The sequence below is a fragment of the Molossus molossus genome, unplaced genomic scaffold (genome assembly GCF_014108415.1).
Source record: "Molossus molossus isolate mMolMol1 unplaced genomic scaffold, mMolMol1.p scaffold_m16_p_9, whole genome shotgun sequence".
NCBI lineage: Eukaryota > Metazoa > Chordata > Mammalia > Chiroptera > Molossidae > Molossus > Molossus molossus.
In genome coordinates, this window is record NW_023425403.1 from 66987114 (window position 1) to 67010474 (window position 23361).

At 38.4% G+C, this 23361-nt stretch overlaps 1 protein-coding gene across 1 annotated transcript; it reads right to left on the reverse strand.

Moving 5' to 3' along the window:
- Window positions 1-4334: 4334 nt before the first annotated feature.
- Window positions 4335-20887, reverse strand: KLF5 (Kruppel like factor 5). Its single transcript, XM_036250346.1, has 4 exons — window positions 20308-20887; window positions 17160-18030; window positions 16093-16152; window positions 4335-4594 (listed from the first exon to the last, which is right to left on the reverse strand). The coding sequence occupies exons 1-4, from the start codon at window positions 20563-20565 to the stop codon at window positions 4416-4418; spliced, it is 1368 nt and encodes a 455-aa protein (XP_036106239.1). The 5' UTR covers window positions 20566-20887; the 3' UTR covers window positions 4335-4415.
- Between the last annotated feature and the right edge of the window lie 2474 nt (window positions 20888-23361).

Genomic DNA, 23361 nt, shown 5'->3' on the forward strand with positions numbered 1-23361 from the left:
AAGAATTAAAATGACAAAATGAAGCAAAACAAAAAACAAGATAATTTGGGATTGGGGATGAGGAGAATAAAACTTAACTGAACAAAACTCAGGGCATGACTTACCTAAAATCAAACCACACAATTGCATCCTAGCCAATTGGAACCTGGTATATTATCAATTTTTGTCTACTTGGAATAGCTTGTTTGTGAGACTGGTCAGAATATGTTTGAAACCAAATATTCATTTAATGGAAGTGCTAATGATCAGCAATTAAATTACTTGCAACTTTGAAGCATATTAGTCATAATTGTCTAAAATAATTTTCCCTCAAAAACACCCTAATAATGTTTAAAAATTCATGAGGCATTACCTGTTTGCTCACCTTATAATCAGTTTCACAGTCTCACACCTTATCAACAACCCAACACCAACACTATAGCAACAATGCAAGATAAAGACAAAATTTGGTGATAATCAGATTGATTCAATTCCTACAGGTCTTGAACCACTTCATACAGCACCATAAAGTTATTTTTTGAAATCTGCTTTATCAATCAATAAGAGCAAAGATACAAAGGCGATCTAAGAAGTGATGTTTCTTCCAAGGAGTTGACAATCTGAGGAAGAAAAACTCATTATGGTAGAATTCAGAAAATAATTCAAATGCTAAATAGTCAGTCTCCAAATACAAGAGAAGTTCCATTGAATGTGGTTAATAAAGACTGAGGGTCTAAGTGAACTTTAGAAGACAAGGATTTGCCCGGCCTGTGTGGCTCAGTGGTGGAACATCGACCCATGTACCAAGAGGTCACCGGTTCAATTTCCCAAGTCAGGGCACAGGCCCAGATTGTGGGCCAACCCCCCAGTGGGGGGCATGCTGGAGGAAGCCAATCAGTGTTCTCTCTCATCGATGTTTCTATCTCTCTCCCTCTCCCTTCCTTTCTCTCTAAAAATAAATAAAGGAAAAAAAAATTTTATAAAAAAAGACAAGGATTTAAAGAGGTAGTTGGCAAAAAGGAGAAAGGGTAGCCTACAAAAAAGAGGGAAAGTGAACTGGAAACATTTGTGCTCTGTAACCAGGGTAAAGTGGTATTTTTAAGTTTTAGGAAGCTGAATACAATTAATTTCTGGGAACCAAAGAAAGAGTGGAGGTTTCCATTCACAAGAAAATGTCTTAATTCATACAATTATCAATTACTACTGAATAGTGATACACCCAATGTTTTATTGTACATATGGAGTTGTTGCTTCAAAAAATCCTATAGCTGCCTGGTGGGTGTGGCTCAGTGGATTGAGCATCGTCCCATGGACTGATTCCTAGTCATGGTACATACATGCCTGGGTTTAGGGTTCGGTCCCCAGTGGGGGCGTGTGCAGGAGGCAGCCGATAGATGTTTCTCTCTCACATCGATGTTTCTTTTCCTTCCTCTCTAAAATATCAATAAAAACATGTTTTAAAAATCCTAGAGCCTATTTCAATTGCTAGAAATAAACTTAAAAGCCAAAAAAAATTATCAAGTTTTTCCCCCAGTGAGAAATTCTGGCTAGGGAATGGTTTGTATCATCTTCTCGTGCTAGATACATGAATGACAGGGGAGAATGAGGACTCAAAATGAGGCTGGAGAAACTTATGCCACATTACATAACAAGTTATCACTTTAGGTCCAACAACATCAGAGATTTTCCCATTTATTGAAAATATATTAGTGATACTACCAAAATTCTTTCCTTCGCTTTTCTAAAAATAGTTTTTATTCTATATGCTTTAGAATTATAGAACTACTGCAGATAAAACGGAATTCCTCCCCGTTCTCTAATATAGTTTACATTAGTATGATACATTTGTCACAATCAATGAACCAATATTAAAACATTAAATTCCAGCCCTGGCCGGTTTTGCTCAGTGGTTAGAGCATCGGCCTGAGGTCCAGAGAGACCTGGGTTCGGTTTCCGCTAAGGGCACGTATCTTGGTTGTAGTTTGTCCCCAGCCCTGCTTGGGTCGTGTGGGTGGCAACCACTCGATGTGTCGCTTTCACGTCGATGTTTCTCTCTCTCTCTCCTTCCCACTCTATCTGAACAAAATATCGAAAAATGTCGAGTGAGGCTAAAAAATAAAACATTAAATTCCATACTTTATCCAGATTTCCTGTTTTTTCCCTAAAGTCTCATTTATGTTCCAGAATCCCATTAGTTTATGTTACATATAGTTGTCATGTTTCCTTAGGTTTTCTCTTGCCTCGCAGTTTCTCAGATTTCCCTTGTTTTTCACACTGACAATTTTGAGTACTGGGTAGGTTTTTGTTTTTGTTTTTTAAAGAGAGAGAGAGAAACATTGACTGGTCACCTCCCACATGCACCCCATCAGAGGATCGAACCTGAAACCCAGATGTGCCCTGACCAGAAATCCAACCTGCGACCTTTAGCGCATGGGGCAACACTCCAACGAACCAAGCCACACGGGCCAGGGACTGGGTAGGGTCTTCTGTAGATGTCCCTCAACTGGGATTTGTCTGATGTGTTTCCCATGATTCGACAGAGGTTACATGTTTTTAGGAGGAAGACTACAAAGTTCCATTTTCATCACATCACATCAAGAGTACTAACCAGAGGGAAAAAATATCAGCATTCATGAATTATGCCTCCCTTTATACCTGTAACTATATTTTTAAAAGAAATTCTTCTTTTGTCCTAAAGAAAGGTAGATATTGGTTCAATGTGGAAACTGATTTTTTATCAACTGCCCTGATAAATAGACCCTTTAAACAGTTTTGGAAATGAATTTGCTATGTTTTGCTATTGTAGGTGGAGAAGGAAGGCACAACATGAATCTTTTAGGCACTTTTTATTTTCCAAAAAAAAAATTGTCATTAATATATAAACATTTCATTCTCTCAAAAAAATTCTACAACTATACAGCTGTTTGCTCCATTATTTGCATAGGAAATGACCACAATACAAAAATAAGAGGGAAAAAGAAGCAAAACAGCAACTGATTTTTAGCTTTTTATGTAGGTATGTTTCCACGTATAAACATTTTGAAGCCTCTTACAAAATATTTACACCACTTGTCATCTATTTACACATTTTAAGAGCAACTTGTCTAACAAACAAAACTATAATTTATCAAGTTATGAAAATTTTCTAAAAAAACTTACTATATTACCACAAAATAAATAAAGATAAACAATATTTTAAAAACAAAATTAAAATTTCATTTCAATTAAGACCCCTTTTGGCATTTTGCTTATGTATTCTGCCCTTTGGTTATAGCATCAGCATCACATTGCTATTTTATATTGCATATATGTAGCATTTGCTTCCTTAAGTTTTCAACATGTCATTTGGAATTAAAGGTAGACATTGAGTCAGTATGAACAATACATTAACTAAACTGCACTGTAATTTAGGTAAAATTACTGTGTCACTGTATATTACATGCAAAATCCACATCAACTGGCATTTAACCAACAGTCCTGCACGAGCAAATAATCTCAGTATATGAAAACTGCATTATAAATTCAACATTGTCATGTGAAAACTACCAAGTCCTTCTTAAAAATGATACTGTTTAGCTTATTTTAAGAGGTTTAATTTTTATATATTGTAACTATCTTTAAGCTCTTGAGTTCGCAATTCATATAAAAATGTCTTTCATATTTAAAATAAACAGTCCTATCTTAATCAGTGCATTAAATCTGCTTTTTAAGTTCATTTGAATGATTATCATTTCCTTCCCCACAAGAATGAATTTGGTAAGGTTTTAAGAGGTATCTTACCACAAATTCTAACTGTAAATGTATTCATGGTTATTTTCAAATTACTTATGATTTCTCCCCAAAAGAATCTTAGAAAACTTGTAATAAACCTATAAAGCTGATTTGCATATTTACAAAATTTTGAATAGCAAATATAGGCAACTCATAAAAAAAAACAAAAAAACAAAATAAACACTTATTTGTTCAATGGCTATTTGTGAATTGCCAGGTACACTGCGCACCTCTAAGGAATCATTCTATTGTTGAAAAACTACTTGATGTCAAGTAAAATCTTGACATACAATCCAACTTTCTTCCTGTGCCTGCCAACTGGCTTGTTTACTAAACACTGTCACATTAAGTGATGGTGCGTAGGTGGAACACCGCAGACAGACCCTTCGCCCTCACTCCCACCCCTGCCCACGCTGAGATGTGGTTGTGTGTCATGAGATGAGATCTGCTTGAGAAAAGCCCTATGCATTACAGCAAGCATTCCAGATTCTTAAAAGGACCAAACACTTTGGTATTAATACAACGTACTCCCTGTTTTCTCAAATATACAAAATATACATTTCCAGTTTTTTGTTGTTTTTTTTTTCTTTTTATATATATATAGTTACGTTTGTCATTTAAAACTTTGCCCCGAAGTGCAGACCGAGTGCGAGCCGCGGGCCGGCTCAGTTCTGGTGCCTCTTCATGTGCAGGGCCAGGTGGTCGGAGCGGGAGAAGCTGCGGTTGCACACGGCGCACTGGAACGGCTTGGCCCCGGTGTGCTTGCGGTAGTGGCGCGTCAGCTCGTCCGAGCGCGCGAACCTCCAGTCGCAGCCGGCCCAGCTGCACTTGTACGGCTTCTCGCCTGCGACAGTGAAGGAAGGGAAGAGTGAGGTGCCGTCAGTCAGACCCACATCGTAAATACTGCCTGAGACGAAACTTATTTTTAAGTCGTGGTCCAAGAGAAGGCAAGTTCATGAATTTTGTTATGGGCGAATTTCCCTCAGTCATCTAGTGAATGGAGTCACCCTCCTAGAACGCTGAAGGATGAAAAATTTCCGTTTTAAATGTACAAGATGAATCGTTGCTCCTGTATGTATAAACCCATAAAATGGCTAGGGAGCTGGGGTGGCTCTATCATGACTGTGGGAATACAATGTCTACACCAACAACCGCAAATTAATTGTGTGAGATCGACGGCTACAGAATGAACAAGAAAGGGAAAAAATTAAGGGAGGTACTGATGAGGGAGCTTCTCAGTTCACCAATACAATATATTTAAGGTCCCAAATTGGAATCCTTTACTTTATAAATTGGTCCTAGATGTTTCTAAATAAGCCAGACTGCTGGCTCATACAACAGTTCCCCTTGAACATACAGCCTCCAAAATGGAGTAACAGGCTCTTTGAAATTCACACCAGCCCATACACATTCAAGCAGAACAAAGAAAATTTTCAAGTTCAATGGTGTTAAAGCTCTATGCATTTGATATTTAATAAGTTCCTCAACCAGATCAGATAGTCTGGTACTGATAATTTCACTTTGGTAAAGAGCCATGATACATTTGCTTATTCGTGCATTCTTTTTTTTTGTAAAACACTGCCCATTTTTAGAAATGATTTGCCAAGTTTGTACTGTATGCTGGGCACTGCCCTGAACTCTTGGAATACAACAATCAGCAAGAGAAAAATGCCTGGCCTCATAGAGCTTACATGTGTAATATATGCTTTAAAAGTCCTTAATCAGCCCGGCCGGTGTGGCTCAGTGGTTGAGCATTGACCATGCACCAAGAGGTCACTGGTTCCATTCCCGGTCAGGGAACATGCCCAGGTTGTGAGCCCAATCCCCAATGGGGGGCATGCAGGAGGCGACAAATCAATGTTCTCTCTCATGGATGTTTCTCTCTCTTTCTCCCTTCCTCCCTCTCTTAAAAAAAAAAAAAAAAAAAGTCTCTAACCATTCAATCTACCTGTTCTTTTAGGGCGCTTTTTATTTTAATAGTGAACTGATAACTGAGCGGCTGCCCCACCGCAATGCCCCACCGCATTTTGTATTACTCTTAATGTTGTCTAAAGTTTGCCAATCTTTTAAAACTACTTAATATTTATAATGCAGTCTTAACTCCCAGCTTTAGAATCAATTAATCCTATTTGAGATCATGTAGTCCCCCCACTAAGTAAAACCCAAAACTTAAAAATCTCTCACTGAGCATTAACTAATAGTTCCTATATGTATGCTTTATTGTTATAATTTTCTATGAATGTTAGTTTAAGATGAGAGTTTGTGAGATACATTTGCATATTAAAGTACTGCTGGTTTACAGGTGAGGTTTTTTTAAAAATAATTTTTTCTTCATTGATTTTAGAGAGGAAGGTAGAGGGAGAGAGAACATCGACTGGCCGCCTTCCACACACACCTGCCCCATCCCCTGCCCACAGGGTAATTTGGCCCATGACATGGGCATGTGCCCTAACTGGGAATCAAACTGGCGACACCTTTTAAAACTCTGAATAGCCAAGCTCTGAAATTTCTTTTAAACTGTTTTCTTTTCTAAAGGAGAAAAACCTGAGTTGCCTTAAACATCTGTCACCATGAAACTCAACAACCTTTCTGCCTGATTTAGTAGTATCACATTCAGGAAGTTGTAAGATTACTCAACTGTGTCCAGATTTTAATAGACACACCGCATCAACTGAGATTTCTACAACTTGTGTTTAATATAGTTTTGCTGTTCTGATAACTAGTCTGACTTTCAAACAAAATTCCGTAAGGACAAAGAAGAAAGGGCCAGAATGGCTCTGGAAATGTGCACCAATTATTCCCCATGAGATCTCTGTCAGCTCCTTATGGTATGCACCCGTGAGCCCTTTACTGGGTCTCCTCTCCTCTGGTGCTGACCAAGACACAATTATTTTTAAAATTCCCTTTTTGGTTCCTATCACTCTGTTTGTAAAATAGACATCACAATTCCTGAACTGTTTTGTCTTCTCATAGTAAATTCTAAGATGTTAAATTAATACTCTCAAACCTTTTAAGTAATAAACTACTTTTTCTTTCACTTATATTCACATCTAATATGTTTAATACACAGATATGTTTTAGTACCAGCAGTAAAGGGAGCTATCACTCTTGTAGATGTAAATCAAATGGAAAAAATAAACTTTTTTGCACACAAACATTTGTGTTTGTTCCTTGTGAAAAAATAAATTCACAAAAACAAACATGGTGGTTAAACACTTTGCTGTCATTTAATGGAAAGTTATTTCTGATGTCTGAGAGCAAGAAAAAATATTCCTGAAGTGCTCCAATTTTAAAAATCATTTCTAGTCTTTTGAAATGAATAATTAAATAGCAAGAAAACTGAATTTTCAGAGTTTAAGAAACAAGGGACACTAGACTCTGTTCACTGTTTTTAGTGGCTATAAAGCAATAAACTGCACCAATATTTTTTAAGTTTACTGGTTGGTTGAAAACCAGTAGCCATTAAAGTTCCTAAAACATTTTGGCTTTTGCTCCCAATTTATGCACATCTATAGCTTGATTCAGCCAAGAATACTTCTTGTGTCTGGGACATTAGTTACGGGACCAAATCTTTACTATAAAAGCAAGGACAACAGTTCCCCACTTGGGGCAATTTCTATGGGATTTGTTCAAGTGTCAACACTGCTCAAGTAAAACATTGTAGAGGAAGCTAGTACCCAATTTCTGGCCAAATAGCCGATTTACGCCTTTCTTCCTCAGCCAGAAACACTATGCACAGTACTTCTGGGAAACCAAACTGACTTCCTTTAAGTTATTTCAACAGGATAGAGCTTTCAAAAGTTTAATTGGATTTTTACAGAATCCTTTTCCAATACCACCAATTTAAAATATTTAGTTAAGCTCTTTTCAACATCAACAGTATTTTTAAGTTCTCGTGCTGTTAATGTGAAACTTTCCAAAGGCAGAAAGAAAAAAGTGACAAGTTTGTATGTACAGCACAGAAACAAGCTTCCACTTTCTCTCTCAAATAAAGTATTCATTTTCTCATTCAAATTTTAAATTACTAGGGCTATTTTGCTAAGAATCCCAAATCTTTTTTTTTTAATGTTTAAGTTAAACATCAGTATCCATACTGATCAAGTCAATCAGTATAGTGTATTAAATGTTAAGCAAAAACATTTCCAGTGAAAGAAAGGCGCAGGCACAAACATCATTGAGCACATACTCCGGAGTCAAGTACTTCTCTTTACTTCATTTAACCCTCACAGTAACTCCACGAGTTAGAAACGATATGATGAGCTCCACTTTAAGAACCCTAGCTGGACACTTACCTTTAATGTCCTACTTAAATCTTCCATTAGTAAACATTAATACCCTCTATATGAATGATTTAAGGAACACACAGACATTGTTCAAATTTATTTAAAGATTCCAAAGCCACTTGTGAAGGTCAGTTAAGGAACGGCTACAGCTTAATGGACTCAGAGTCGGCCTTGACCCAGACTGTTGAAGCACAGGGTCCTCAGTGGGGACCCACCTATCAGGACCTGTGGGGTACTGAAAACTGATCTGTGCTGGTGTTGACAATCCCCAAATATTATCTAATAATTATTCCCCTTTACCCCAGGTGAAGTGAATTTCAGTGGGTTAGGAAAATATATTTGTGAAGTATCGGAAAAATCTTTAGCGAGGAAACTAAAATTATCTCCTTTTTTCCCTGTGACAGACAGATAAAAAATGAGTTTTGGACCAAGCACAATAGAATGGGAGGTTTCTCTGCTCTGCTGAACATATTCAACAGATTCATACCAAGGCCTTTCCCTAGAATGTTCTACATAGATTCTTCTAACAAAAGAAAAATATCATAAATAAAAATATTTTTCTTATTTTATGTGACTTTTAAAAAGTTTATTACAGCAAATTTATACACTGGTTTCCTTTCTGAAGGCTAAAATCAATGACATCTGATAAAGGCTAAAAAGCATCAGAATTAAAGCCAATGTTTAGTAAATAAGAGTATAACCTGTACCAAATGACTTGCAAAATACAACAAATAAGATTTGGTCTCTGGCTTCAAAGAACTTAAAATCCATATCCTATTCTGAGACCCAAAGCAATGCAAACTGTTAAAGTGAAATGAATCATTTCAATAATTACTACTTATTTAAGAGTCTCGAAACTCAAAGAGAGCTCTTATTTCAGGAGGAAAATATTTTCATGCAATTCAATAATAATTAGATCCTCCCCATCATTAGACATTTATGGAATTTAGAGTCTGAAACAGTAATCTCAAAATTAAAGAAATTCATGAATATCAGAGATCTAAAAAAGAAGATAAAGTAGGAATATTTGTGCTCATTAATTAATATTTTTATGTATCAATACCAGCAATTTTCTATTTAAAATATCTTTTTATTAAAGCTCATTGTAATGTATTTTCTACACTTGGAACAGAAGGGCAGGCAGTTCATTTCAAAGATTAGTATTACTAGTATTTATAAAATGTACCTAATATTTACTAGTTATAGTATCCCTATCAATAATGTACCCATTTAAGCAAATGGATTACTTTAAAGGATATATTAAGTAAGAAAATCCCTGCTTTCTCCCTGTTAATCTACTTATATTCATCTCCTTCTTTAAAATCTGATTCACCTACCTCTTCAGAAAACCTGTGAACAGTCCAGGAGAGATCACTTCTCTGTACCTCCAGCATCACTTAAATTCCTTTTGAATAACTGATTTGCACTTGTACATATATTGCTGTACTAAGGCTTCAAATAGCTGTATTTTGCCTCCTTAACTGGCTTTGAAAGTTCCTCAATGACAGAGATGTCTTCTATTCCAACTGTAAACGCCACATTTCTCCTAATGCTTCTTTAGTACAACCACATGTTTGGCCCAAGTCTAACCAACTTGGTTATGTTCATTAATGAAGGTCATGTAAGAGTCAGGAAAACACCTAGTGTGGTCTACTGGACTGTCCTTTTTTTATGACACCTGCAATAGGGCTTTGCCTGGTTCTACTCTGCCTAGGACCAATGAGGATTATCTGACTAAATGTGCATTTATGTGAAAATCATGCTTTTTGCCTCTTCAGGAGGCCATGTTCAAAGTCAGTTATTATTTATACTATAGTTGTACAAGGATAAATAAACTCTATGTAAACAAGTTTTCTTTTACAATATTGACTGCATTTGATGAAAACTAAGAAGTTCTGGAGACCCCACTGCTAGTCAAAGGCAGTAAGGAAGGGGATGTCTCCTGGGAACAAAGAGTGATCTGCCAAATCTAAAGGGTGATTGGGGGGGTGGGGACATGCCATCAAGGTTTCAGTCAATATCCCAACAGAATTCATCTCTAGGCTCCTGCTACTGCTCTTGAGGATTCTCTACAAAAACAACGGGAAACACCCTCTATCTTTAATAGTGTTAATGAAATTAAATACCAATTGTTGAGTCTAAAGACAACACACCCGATTCACTGTCTCATAATAAGAGCCCAAACTAAATTTTTTTTAAGTATCGAAATATTTTACATTTTCTTTTTCTTCTTTTTTATGGTACATGCCCTAGTGGGAACCGAACCCGGGACTCTCTGGTCCGCAGGCTGATGCTCCAACTGCTGAGCCAAACCGGCCAGGGCTTTATCTTTTCTTTAGGAAAAAAAAAAAAAAGAAAAATTCCATGTTGTCATTTTTCTAACATTAAAAGTACTAAATATTCTTTTACTTCCATTACCATTTATTCCCCCCCACCCTCTTACACCTCCATCTACCCCTCTCCCTCCACAACTGTTGTCTATGTCCACGAGTTCTTTCTGTCTTTTTTGCTCAATCCCTCTACTCCCCCCCAACACCCCCACCACTACCAGAGCTGTCTACTTGCTCTCTCTGAGTCTGTTTCTATTTTGTTTGTTAGTTCAGTCTGTTCATTAAATTCTAAATGAGTGAAATCATATGGCTTGTCTTTCTCTGGCTTATTCCTTTAATTTGCATTTAATGTGGTTACCTTGACCAGGAGGATTCCTCCCAACTCAAAGGTTTGCATTTATAAAGTAATCAAAAAGAAATTTATTCTTCTGGCTCAATGTTTTTTAATGAAAGTTATCTCCAGTGCACTTCTAAAACAGTAAGCTACCCTTAATTAGAATTGTTAGAGATCCTTGAATATAAATAATACAGGCTGCCAGAATAAGAATACTGCTACAGAGATACTTTTACTAAAGTAGGACATTACTTTGTTTCTAATCTTTCACCAGAAAAGATGTAGGTCATCAAGTAAACAGCTACTACATTCTATAGAACTAAAAATACCTGTCAAAGTAAAAAATCCTGGGTGATTAAATTATTGCTCTAAAAAATATTGCATTTTCTCTTCTTTTACAGCTGATTGTTTCTATCTCAACTTCACAATTCTATTTAATCTACTTAGAAACTCTCTTCCCCAATAGTTTATAAGAAAAGGAGAGATTCTCTGCAAGATCAGTAAAAAATGTTTGCTTAATCAAATTATACTTCTTAGCCTTTGACAAGCATTATCATCACAGAACAAAAATTTCCTATGTAAATGTTTTTCAGATGAAAGAACAAGTCCTAGAAGCAAAATTCAATCTTCCCAGAGAGTAATTAAAAAGAAATTGTTTCTAAACTTTCAAACTCATAAATACCTTTCCAGAGGTCTGAAACCGGCAAGTCGCTTAAACCACTACACTTCAATATATAAAATAAAGCTACAAATGAAAATAACAAGTATGTTCAACTAGTAACATCTAACACTACAGATTACATATAAAGTGCCAGAAGTAAAAATCTTTATTGGCAACACTGTCAATACTTTTAAATAAAAAGTTAGCCCAGGCCAGTCTGATTCAAAGGGTTTCAGGTGATTCCCAGTCAAGGGCACACACCTATGTTTGATCCTCAGCCCCAGTTGGGGTCGTGCAGGAGGCAACCCAATAGATGTGTCTCTCTCACATCAATGTGTCTCTCTCCCCCCCCCCTCTAAAAATCAATGGAAAAATATTCTAGAATGAGAATTATACAGAAATTTATACCTAAGGATTTTTTTAGTATCCAAACTGAAACTAAAATCAATTCTTAGCAACAAATCTCAAGCAGAGATTATGTATTTTAAAGCACACACAGTAACATCTTAATATAAATGTCATTAGGAAATAGTGTCCTACATCATCAAGTAAGCAGAACATGGGAACTGACCACCTTCGAAACCAGGCTTGGAATAAAACTCTTCCTAAGGCTTCCTGTGGAATCCCAAACACAACTCAGGGAAATGCAGCACTAACAGTACAGTGTTTGACTCAGAGTCCATTTTGTGTTCCTGTTATTTGTAGGTTTCCATTTTCTTTTGTGGGATTGTTTCCTATTGTCCATTTCGTGTCAACCCTTAGAGCAAGCCATTTTGGGATCCTTTAGTGCACCCATAACAGCTCGTGCATAGAGTCTGGGTCTAAGGGATGCTTGAGCCACGTGTGTGCTGCTCAAAGAGTTTCTCTGTAACAACTGCTCATTTTCTGCTCTGTTCCAGATAGCCACTACTGATAAATGATCTAAAAATGTTACTATACCCTTATTTCCCAACTGCTTTAGCATGTTCTCTAGGGTTAAGTGCACATTCACGCATGTGACTAAAACCATTCAATTTCAAACATCTGCATTGTGTTCACTATTTACTTTTTCAGAACCTTTTCTTTGGAAAGTGGTTTTTACTAATGTGCAAACACAAGTTTTAAAGAACCATGCAGTGTAAAAGAAATATTTTAACTTATGGTATTCACAGGAACACCAAAAACCAGTGCCAGTGATAAGAAAAAATTTCAATTTCTTACAAATTTTACTTTGTATATATAGTCTGGGTTATTTTAAATCTTCATTGTGAAATTAAAGATAGTTGGGTATATGTACAGAAACTATATTATTGTTTACAGTAAATTTTTCTATTTGATTCCTGAATTGGTTTTACAGGTACGTTGATTTGTAAGGGCAAATAGTATGTGAGTCTTTTTTTTTTTAAGGTACTTGGGAGCAACTTTTTAAATGGTGGTAATGAGTATAGCCCCTTGTATACATCTTGAGGCATACACAAATTTCGGTAATGCTGACATTTAAATGCTGTTGAAAGTACAAATATCTTGATTTGAAAATTTACCATTTGACACTGTTGCCTAGAACTATTGCCACAGCGTCTAGCCAGAGGTATGACATTACAAGTAATACACACAACTACCCACATACCCCTATCTAAGGGGTACCTCTATAGGTCTATAAGTATGCTATCATGTATATAAAGACATAACATGTTTTTAGGTGAAATACAATTATTTCCTAGAATAGTCAGATATTTTATCTAACCACACAAAGGTAGAACTTTGTATTAACTGTATATTCTTTTTCTGAATTAAAAAAAAACCAAAAGGGTATAAACTTAGAAATACTCGAATGCTAAAATCCTATGAGACTTCTGGTTCAAGAAAATATCTTCTACTCTTTCATCCAAAATTGTTTTTAAAAGGTCTTGGTTTAAAAAGACTATTTCCTTATGTTCAATTTGCAAGTCTAATTAAGAAGCATTTACAATCTAAAAATTCAGAGTAAGTTATTAAATAGAACTCAGGTGTAGGTTGTTTTAATTGCTTAAATCATTTTTTTCCTTTATTGATATTTAGAGAGAGAGGAAGGGAGAGGGAGAGAAACAGAAACATCGATGAGAGAGAACACCAATTGGCCGCCTCCTGCATGCCTCCCACTGTGGATTGGGCTCACAAACTGGGCATGTGCCTTGACCAGGAATTGATCCAGCAACCTCTTTGTGCAAGAGTCGATGCTCAACTACTGATCCACACCGGCTGGACTGCTTAAATCATTTTAAAGCATAAGGTAACTTGACATTTTAAAACATTTACAATTATACTTCAAAGAAATGCTAGGGTGCTTCACATTCTGCCTGTAAAATGGCAATCATTTAAAAAATAACTAATATATCATCAAATAGAAAATCAATATTCCCATATAGATTTTTTTTTAAATTCTCTAATAAATTAGGCAAGGGGAACAGAAGGAAAACAAAAAAAAAGCTATTAAATGAGAGAAGTACTTTAGAAATGCCTGAGCCTTGGAAAAAAACAAACAGAAACAAGCCTTTGCTGGCTTCAGATACATTCATTAAAAAACACCAGGCAGGGTGGGGAGGATGCAACGAGAGAGGTAATTTTAAAAGGCATTGTCTAGAAACTAGAAATGAGGAGAAAACAACCTCAATGCTCTATGATTACCCAAGAACGGGTTTAGCCAGATGAACAAGTCTGTTACGAACCCTCCCCAAGGCATCTGAAAGACTATCAAACAAAACTTTATTAAACTGTATTAAATCGTCTCACTCATTCTATGTCGATGGCCATACACTCATGATCAGGTGGAAAAAGTTGATGCATGGCACCCAAATTAGGCCTGGGTCCTCTTTTCAGTTTGTTTTTATTAGTACAAGCATTGTTAAGACAACCCACTATTAAATTTCTGTGCCAACAGGTCAAGTTCCAGAATTGCAGGTATAAGCACTTAGAGCACTAAACCCAGCCTTACAGGGGTTGCAAGGCCATTTAGATAGGCTCTGGCTACAATCCCTGCAATAGCACTTGATTATATCGCTATATGCAATCGCACCCCACTTTTATTAGGAGACTTTAACCTCATGAAAAGCATGTTTCCCTCCTATCTCTTCTTTCAAGGACTTTCAAAGAAGAAAAACAACAGTCCAAATGTTTCGAAGTTCCTTCTACTTCCCCTTAATCAACATTCAGGTAAAAACCCATTTTCAATGTTTCCTTCCTTAACATATATTCTACAGAATATTTTAGTATTTAGTATATGGCATGTGTTCTTGGCCTTGTCATTTGTATTTTGAAAACTTTAGACTGAGTGTGTTCTGCAAATAATGTGTGTTTGTTCAACTAGAAGTATAATTTCTACTTTGGGCTACTTATGTAGGATCTTTTCCTTCATGAAATCAATGTGTCTATATCTAAAAACAGTAGGCCAAAACAATCCATTCATTTCATTGATAAATACACGAGATGTCTTTTCTTTACAAGCAGTTTCTCAGAAAGCCCCCGGAATCGACCACGCTGTTGCCAGCACTAGGTTTTAGTAAGTAGTGCTGATCACCGGGATAGCAAGCAGTACCTAACAGGCATACAAAATGTCTGCAGCCATATTCCTCTTAGTGCTGTGTCTCAGCACTGACCTTCCTTCAAAGGCTTTTACTTTTTAATGCAGCAGTTAGAGATAACTACTTCATTTATCAAACCTCAATTTCCATAGTAACATCTAGCCTGGGGAGATTCAAGTCCTCACACTAATCCAACAACCCATTCAAAGGAACTGTTGAATACTTTTGTTTCCATAGCAATGATGGAATAAAACATTTTGCTAGGTCATTGCTTTTATTAGCAAACTTATTCTTTGAACTTTAGGTAAGGCTGTGTTTAATGAGAGAAAATAAAACAATCATTTCGTATAAGTTCTTTCCTTTGGGGCTGTCCTTTTAACCAAAATCACAAATAGTGACAATCTATATGTTTGAAAATATTTGGGGTATTTGGAGGTTTTGAAAGCATGCCACCTGGTTTCATCCTAAAACGGGTTCTGATATAAAGTTTTAAAATTACAAAGTGTGTAAAAGTGATTAGATACATCTGACAAAATGTTTATAAAATCAAAGGGGCTAAATTTAAAGCACGTTTTGAAAAACGATCAAATATAAGCATATTAGTCTCTCAAATGCATCAAATGTGCGTTAGGGCAGGGTGTTAAAAAAACCATTAAAACCACCACCCCATCTCTGTCTGATTTTAATATTCTGCAATTTTGGCCCTTCCTTTCATCAAGCACAGAAAGCATGCTAAACACTGCTATTTTAGGCTAAAGGTAAAACTAAAAACAATGTATTAAGCAGTTACACTTTACATGCTAAATGGAAAAGTTTTTAGTGTTGAATATAGCTATATAGAAGCCAAATGATTTGTTAAAGAAAAAAAATGAGTTACATTTTTCCCCTTCATGATAAGAAATAGCAGTGCCATTACAAGTTTTAAAATCCATCAGTAAACATCATTGTTTACATTTTTGGGTAATTAATTCTATGTGAGGTGACAGGGCAATGCCTTCGTGAGGGAACATCAGCCTTCCTGGAACCAGACTTTTTCACTGAACTGAATTTTGAGCCAAGCCAGGGCTGAAAAGGTAGGCCATTAAAAAATAAAAGTTGACAGAAGAAAGAAGAGATCAAACAAGTGTTGGCTTTTAAAAGGATGAATACCACTTACACTATTTACACAACTCACAGAATTAACAAGAAAATTACATACCAGTATGAGTCCTCAGGTGAGCTTTTAAATGAGAAGACTTCGTATAAACTTTTGTGCAGCCTAAAATAAAGCAGGAGAGGAACAGCTTGTCATTTTGGAGATCCTTTGAAATCTTTACATTTGATGATTCAGTGTTTAAAATCTGGCTTTAAAGAAGAAATCTCTCATGCTAGATATCTGAAGCTTCAGTTTTAAAAAGCACTCCCCTATTACCTTATTAAAGGTATTAAAGTGATTTGCTTTATGTATGTATCACTTTAGCAGAAAAAGGATAATTAAGCCACGCTACAAATGGGAAATGTGTTTATATTCCAGTAGATGCTTTATAGTAGTAACACATACTTCAGTGATTTAAAATTTTTAATGGCTCCAGAGCTGACAATGTTAATTAACCATTATCCAAGATGACGGCCATTTTCTGTACTTCTACATTTCTTGTTTTTTAATTCAGTATGTCATGCCATATCATATACCACAGGTCAATACATTACACTCTGTATTTTTCATAAACTAGCTTATGCCAGCAACTTACAGATATATTCATTACCGTCATCAATTCATATATTGGGCCACGTATCTCATTCAAGAATGAATAAATATGCTCATATGCTATCAAAGCTATCCTTAAATCTATTCTATAGACAGTCTTGTCTTATAGGAGCCTACTGAACCCCCACTTTATTACCAAACTGCCTTTTCTCCTACCTTACTTATCTCTTTTCAGGGTACTTAATTTAGAATTAAAAACTCCAATTTATGATTGGAGATAGTTATGTTAAAATAACTCTGGTATAACTAAAAATTATAATTTTATTTAATATTAAAGAGAAAAAAAGTATACGTAACTTTTTTTCAGCATATTCTAGCCTTTACTTTTAAACATCAAATAAGCAACAGACACCTAAATGGTACGTACCAGGGTAAGGCCCTGAGACTGGGACATGAAAAGAAAAAAGATGATTTTTATTGTCAAGTACTATTTTCCCATGTAAATTTAAAGCCTGAGTTTGGAAAAAGGCACATACAAACATTTAAATGCGATGCTTCAACCAGGTAAGATCACATACCAGGGTAATCGCAGTAGTGGATGCGTCGTTTCTCCAAATCGGGGTTACTCCTTCTGTTGTATCTGACAGGTTGGATGTTCTGCGAATTAACTGGTAGGGTGGCAGGTAAATTTGGATTGTGAATTGCCAGTTTAGAAGCAATTGTAGCAGCATAGGATGGAGGTGGGGTTAAATTCTGGAGCATCTCTGCTTGTCTATCTGGACTTCCAGGCTCTGAGCTTGGTGGTGAGGGGGGAAAGTAAGTGGCCTGTTGTGGAAGAAACTGACTTGGCATTGCGTATGTGCAAGGGGGCATGCCCTGGAATTGTTTCATCGTAGTCTGCGGAACAGCAGAGGTGTGTGTGTTAAGGCCTGCCATGGCGGCTGACATAGAAACATTAAGAGTGTCCATTACTGCTGTCTGGTTTGTAGAACTGGGCATCTCTAGATCCGGTGTATTCAGTAGCTGGTACAAGTGGCCCTGCGGGGGAACAGAAAGATGAAGATCTGGTGTAGGAAGTTCTTGTTTGATGAAGATATTGTTCACCTCTGGAGCTGCGGTCTGATGTGAGCTGAATATACTGGTGAACTCAGGGAGGGCCTGGGTTGGGGCCGGAGGAGGGGCAGTCGTTTCACTCTGGTGGCTGAAAATGGTAACAGGTTCTGTCTTGATGTGTGTTACGCAGGGTCTCTGGGATTTGTAGAGGCCAGTTCTCAGGTGAGTGATTTCAGGGAGGAAGACGTTCATGTTGATACTGTAAGGTAACCCTTCACTGTCAGTGAAGAACTGGTCTACGACTGAGGCACTGTCTCGTCTATATTTTTTATGCTCTGGAATTATAGAAACTGGAGGAAGCTGAGGTGTCAGATACTTCTCCATTTCACATCTTGTCTAAAAAAAAAAGAGATACAAACATGCATAATCCACCTAATTCATCATCTCAGGAAGGACAAACGGTGCTTACTAAAAATTCCCCAACAATCCCTGTGAAAAGTAGTTGAGCAAACTCCTTCTAAGTGTTGCTTATAAATATATCAGGTTTATTTGTCAATTGTGTAATAACTGGTTCACTAAAACGTTACGAAACTCTGTAAAACATGTATTTGATAAAATTGCTCCCACAATCTCATGTGGACAAACAGTGAATGAGGCAAATCAAGAAAAAAAGGAAGCTAACAGAAAACATTCCTTTCTGATGCAAAAATATAGTATACCTTCTTATCACTCATATACAAGCAGGATTCCCTGCCCCATTACATAGTTAAGTTTGCAGTACTGTAATATTGCCAAGCTACCCCAATTCTGTTCATGTCATATAGGTCTGCAATGTGCATGTGTTTTTGTAACTAAGCAAATCTTAAATATAATATTGCAAAGTTGTGAGGTTTTCTTTTCTTGGATAGATATTACTGAAATATTTAACATAAAACATATTCCTTGGCTATTTTGTTGCGTTTTTTGGTTTACAGTAATGGAAACCTAAATACAATGTTTTGATCAAAACATAGTATCCACTGAAAGAACACGTTCACATTCAACATTTGATCTAAATGTTGATTTTAATCAGCAGATTCTGTAATTGGTTAATATGATAATGAAATGTTCCTATTCATATCCCTATCTAAAACAGATCTTTAATTACCTAGGGGAAAATCACTCCCTTGGTAGAGTGGTGCTAAGGAGCCCGTGGGTGGGGAGAGGCTGCTGTATCGCTAGAACAGTCATCAGCAAAACATTTATCATGTACTCCTCAGTGGGACAATGCTACATTCCCCCTGACTCTGTAAAAAGTCCAGTCATACCTTATACACTTGGTGTCTCCTAAGCAAAAAACTGATATCCTGAAATAACCAAATCGTTTTCAAATGGTGATTTTAGGGACATAATCCAGCTATCATTGTACCAAGTCAATCTTTTCACAGCTATCTTCTCTCCCAGTATAACATAAACGTAACTCCTCTTTTAACACCAAAAAGTGAATTTAAAAAGAAAAAATATACACCATAACTAGATGGCTCATAGCACGAATAACCGTGACATCTTAGTTGGGTGAATAACTCATATTTTGCTACTACTTAATTTCAAAAACGTTTCATATAGGACCTCGAATCACTCACTGAGGATGCAGCCTCGGTTTCCCGGATAAACACGATTTAAAAATAAAAATTAACGCTCGAATCATGAGTCATATCTCTGACAAATGCCACTGTCCTTTCATATCACGGCGACACTCGCAGACCCACCGGAGCAGGAGCAATATACCAAGGGGCTATTAAATGAAGCGTCTTGAAATAAACCGAACTAAACCCTTTCGTTCACTTCGCTCCTGTGGTGGTTAGTGGTTTCTGATTTTAGCTCTTCCAGCTGTTTGCATGTGGGTATGTTTCCAATTTTTTTTTCTCCTTGGGACAGGCTAAAAGTCCCGGGAAGTTTTTTCTGGGCTATATGACTCCCCTGCGTGGGCGAAAGAAACAGGCGGTTGCTCTAATTCGGCTGCCGGGCAAGTGTAAAAGCCAACTGCCAGCTTTCAGCGCGGCTCCGGGAGGAAATTTACGCGCAATGAAGAAAACAACAGCCCGGCTTTCTTCTTCGGTGCAGAAATAAACAAACAAGCAGTCCAGTGCAACCTCTGCTTTTCCGGCCTCCCGAACGCAGCCCCGCGATCGCGTTTACAGCAGGGTGAGCCAACAGAAAAGAAAACAGGACCCCGAGGGGCGGCCCTCCCAGCACCCCGACCTGCGTGTCCCCTTATCACCAGACGACGTGGGACAGGGGAGACCCCCAAGGCCATTGCACTGAGAGTCGTGGGGGACTAAGGCGAAAGGCGGGATGTAAGTGGGGCGTGAGGTACGAGGCTTGGCCCTCCAAACCTAAGAGAAAGCTAAGAGCAAAGAGGTGCGCGCGAGCCAGCTCTGTTTAACCTTTCCCGGACGGACCGCCAGGGCGGACTCATCTAGGACCCCCCCACACACACACCCCCTTCAGATCGGCCCCCTTTCGGCCGGCGAAACGCCGGTGCCCTGGCCAGGAGGGCAGGGCGGGGCTGCCCACCCGCTCGGCTCCCGGTGAGCCCCGACGCACGCCCAGCCTGGAGCGGCCCCTGTCGCCCGCGCGTCGCAGCGGCGAGACACGCCCGAGCCCCGGGAGGAGGGAAGCCGCTCTTCCTACCTGGACCAGCTCCTCGGGGGGCAGCCGCGGGCCCGCAGCGGGCGGCGGCGCTGGCTGCGGAGGCTGAGGTGGCGCGGGGGGCGCCTGCGGGTGGTGGTGCGGGTGCTTCAGCTCCTCGCCGAAGAGCGCCGCGTCGCGGGCCGGGTTCGCGGCGCCCAGCACAGGCTTGAGCTGCGCGAACACGGGCTCGTCCTGCGGGGCCGGTGGCTGGGGTACGGGTCCCAGGCGGGCACTTATGGATAGCACCCGCGTAGCCATGGTCACTCGGGGGGTGCGGCTCCGGTCGCTCCGCACGGATCAAGCGCGCTTCCCACTTCGGGCACGCTGGCTCGGGGCGGCGAGCTCCACGCGGGGCCGCGGGCGGAGGAGGGGAGGCTCCGGGCGGACCCCTCAGTCGACAGTAGGCGCGGCTTTCGAAGGCGCGTACGAAAAGCAAAACTCTTCCGCTCCGCCACGCGTAAACGCCAACGTCCTCCGGGCGGCCACTTTCTCCCGCCCCGCCCCACCGCGCTCTCTCACTTGCCGGAGTCCGCTCCCGCCACCGCCGGCCTCCGCGAGCGAGCTGCGAACGCGCGTACCTGCCCCGCGACTACTGACACTTGACGCCCGCGTCTATTTTACCCAACTCCGAGTGGGCGTGGCCCGTCAGCCAGACTGGCAGCGGTGTGGCGAATCCCGACGTCCCGAGGCCGGCTGGGCAGGAACGGCTAGCCTATGAGAAGGAAGAAGTTCGCCCACAGTCCCGCCTCTGTCGCGCTGACCGCACCCCTCTCGGGCCACGAGCTTCGCGCTCAGGGCGGCCGCGCAGTTTGTACACAACTTCTCTGACAGTGGGCTGGCGGAGCCGGGGGTGGAGGGAAGGAGAGAAGAGGGTGGAATCTAGGAAGAGAGGGAATTAGGGTGGAGACGTGGAGGGAGATCTCTTCGGACTGTTCTCTGCCAGAATAGGAAGAAAGAGAGTTTTGCACGTCTTAGGTGTTGTGCAAGGACCTGAAACTCAACAGTTGAAACCCAGAAGGCAGCTAGGAGGGGGCGCTAGGTTTTGAAAGACTTGTATAATGAGTGTATATTTTTAAATATACAAAATGTACTTTTCTTTAGCGGAAAACTAGGAGCAGTGTGATAAATTCAAAAGCAGATCTTGTCTCTTGTTTCTTTATCAATGAATATATCCAGTTAGCAAAGCACATTCGGAATGTACTGAATAAAAGATTTAATGGCAGGTTTGTTTTTTTTTAAGCCACAGATAACAGCTTGTTTTTTTGTTTTTTTTCCCCCCCACAGTATTTAAATGGCTAGAAATTTTCACACACACTTCTACCTCGTATCCGTATATGGAGTGAAGGATAGACCATATGAATTTTGAGGTTTTTAATACACTGTTGATTAAAGCTTAAGCTTGGAATTTAATTTAAGCACTAACGAGTAGATCAGATGTATTTAAATAGACATTACATCTTTGATTTATTTTTGAAAGCACTTTATGTTAAAAAATGGAATTTGATATTTACAAAGAAGAAACGTAGCACATTTACCCAACACCGTAGCACCTTTTCCTACGAAAAGACAACGAAAGAAGCCACAAACATTAGACAGGCAGCAGTTCTGAAAACTGGGAATCCAGATTTGTAGGAAAGTAGTAGCCAAACATGTTACTGTCCATTTACTGTTATAATGGAAAGGTGAATTTTTGCTATCAATCACCTAAGGAAACCACTTCTCTTAATCCTTAATGTTCTTGTACATGATTTTACCTGGCTTATTTGGAAGCCGGAACAATAAACTGTAATAAAAATGCTTGGAATATTGCTACATATACATTGGCAACACACTGTACCAGTAGACAGTTTTACATATACAACAGCCTACTCATCGCTTCACAGTAAAACAGCTTTAAAAAAAAACAAGTTGTAGAAAAACATTCGCTTCAAAGAGTAAATCAAAGGTATGGATCTCATTTCGGGGTGTAGATTTTAAAAATTAATATACACATTCAGTATTTGAGTTATTTATTATTAGAAAACAAAATTATGCTGGGAAACTTTTTTCCTTTTCATTTCCTTTTGCTATGTTTGTGATCACTGCTTTCAGAAAATGCTTGACGACTACTTTCATGTTACCAAAGTCTTATTTTATGTGTTTTTGCAAAAATTTTTTCTAAGAAAACCACATATTAGTCACCTTCACCTCTTAAAAGCTATCCTGATATTCTCTATTATTGATTCCAATTATGTAATTAAATAACTCAGAAACAGCTTATACACTTAGTATGGGATTTAATATAACTTTTTAAAAAACTGATCTTCAAAAGATTTTCAGTTATCTAATGCTGATGACATCAAATGCTGACTGTGATATAGATAACTTTTAATAGAATTTATGTATCCTTTTTATCTTTAATCTAAATCTAATTTAGAAGTTATATACTTTGTGCCCATTTACATTTTAATTTGCATTTAAGGCTATCTAGACCTGTCCTTCTGTCTTTCTTTTTACCAGTGTTAGTGGTCTGTTATTTCACTGCAATAAAATCCAGTTATTTTACCAGAAATGTTTCTATACATTATGCTATTTTACAACATATTTTTATTTACAAAAGCTTTCCCAATGCAAACAAAAACAGCTATTTGATAAATATTTAATGAGATATTTTTACAATCCTGTTCATTTTTTCACATTTCCACTTTTATTAGTGAATATAGATACGAACCTAGCTATGGTTGGGTTTGCAGCATATTTACAATAGGAAAGCTAAATACAATTTTTTTTTCCCTCAAATAGGATAGCATTTATTTAAATTTCACTTTGGACATAAGGAATCATGAACTAGGGCTGCCACTTTTAAGTAATGGTTTCTCTGAAATGCCCAGCTCTGCAATCTCACAGAAAATAACTAGTTCACACTGTACAATAGTGTGAAAATTGGAAAGGAATCCTTTTCTGTGACATTTGCCTTGTGATTCTGAACACATAAAGAACATGTTCAGCCAAGCTTACTTGCTGTTGCTGCTAACACAAATGCTGCAGCTGTAAACCTGCTTCACCGACTTAGCA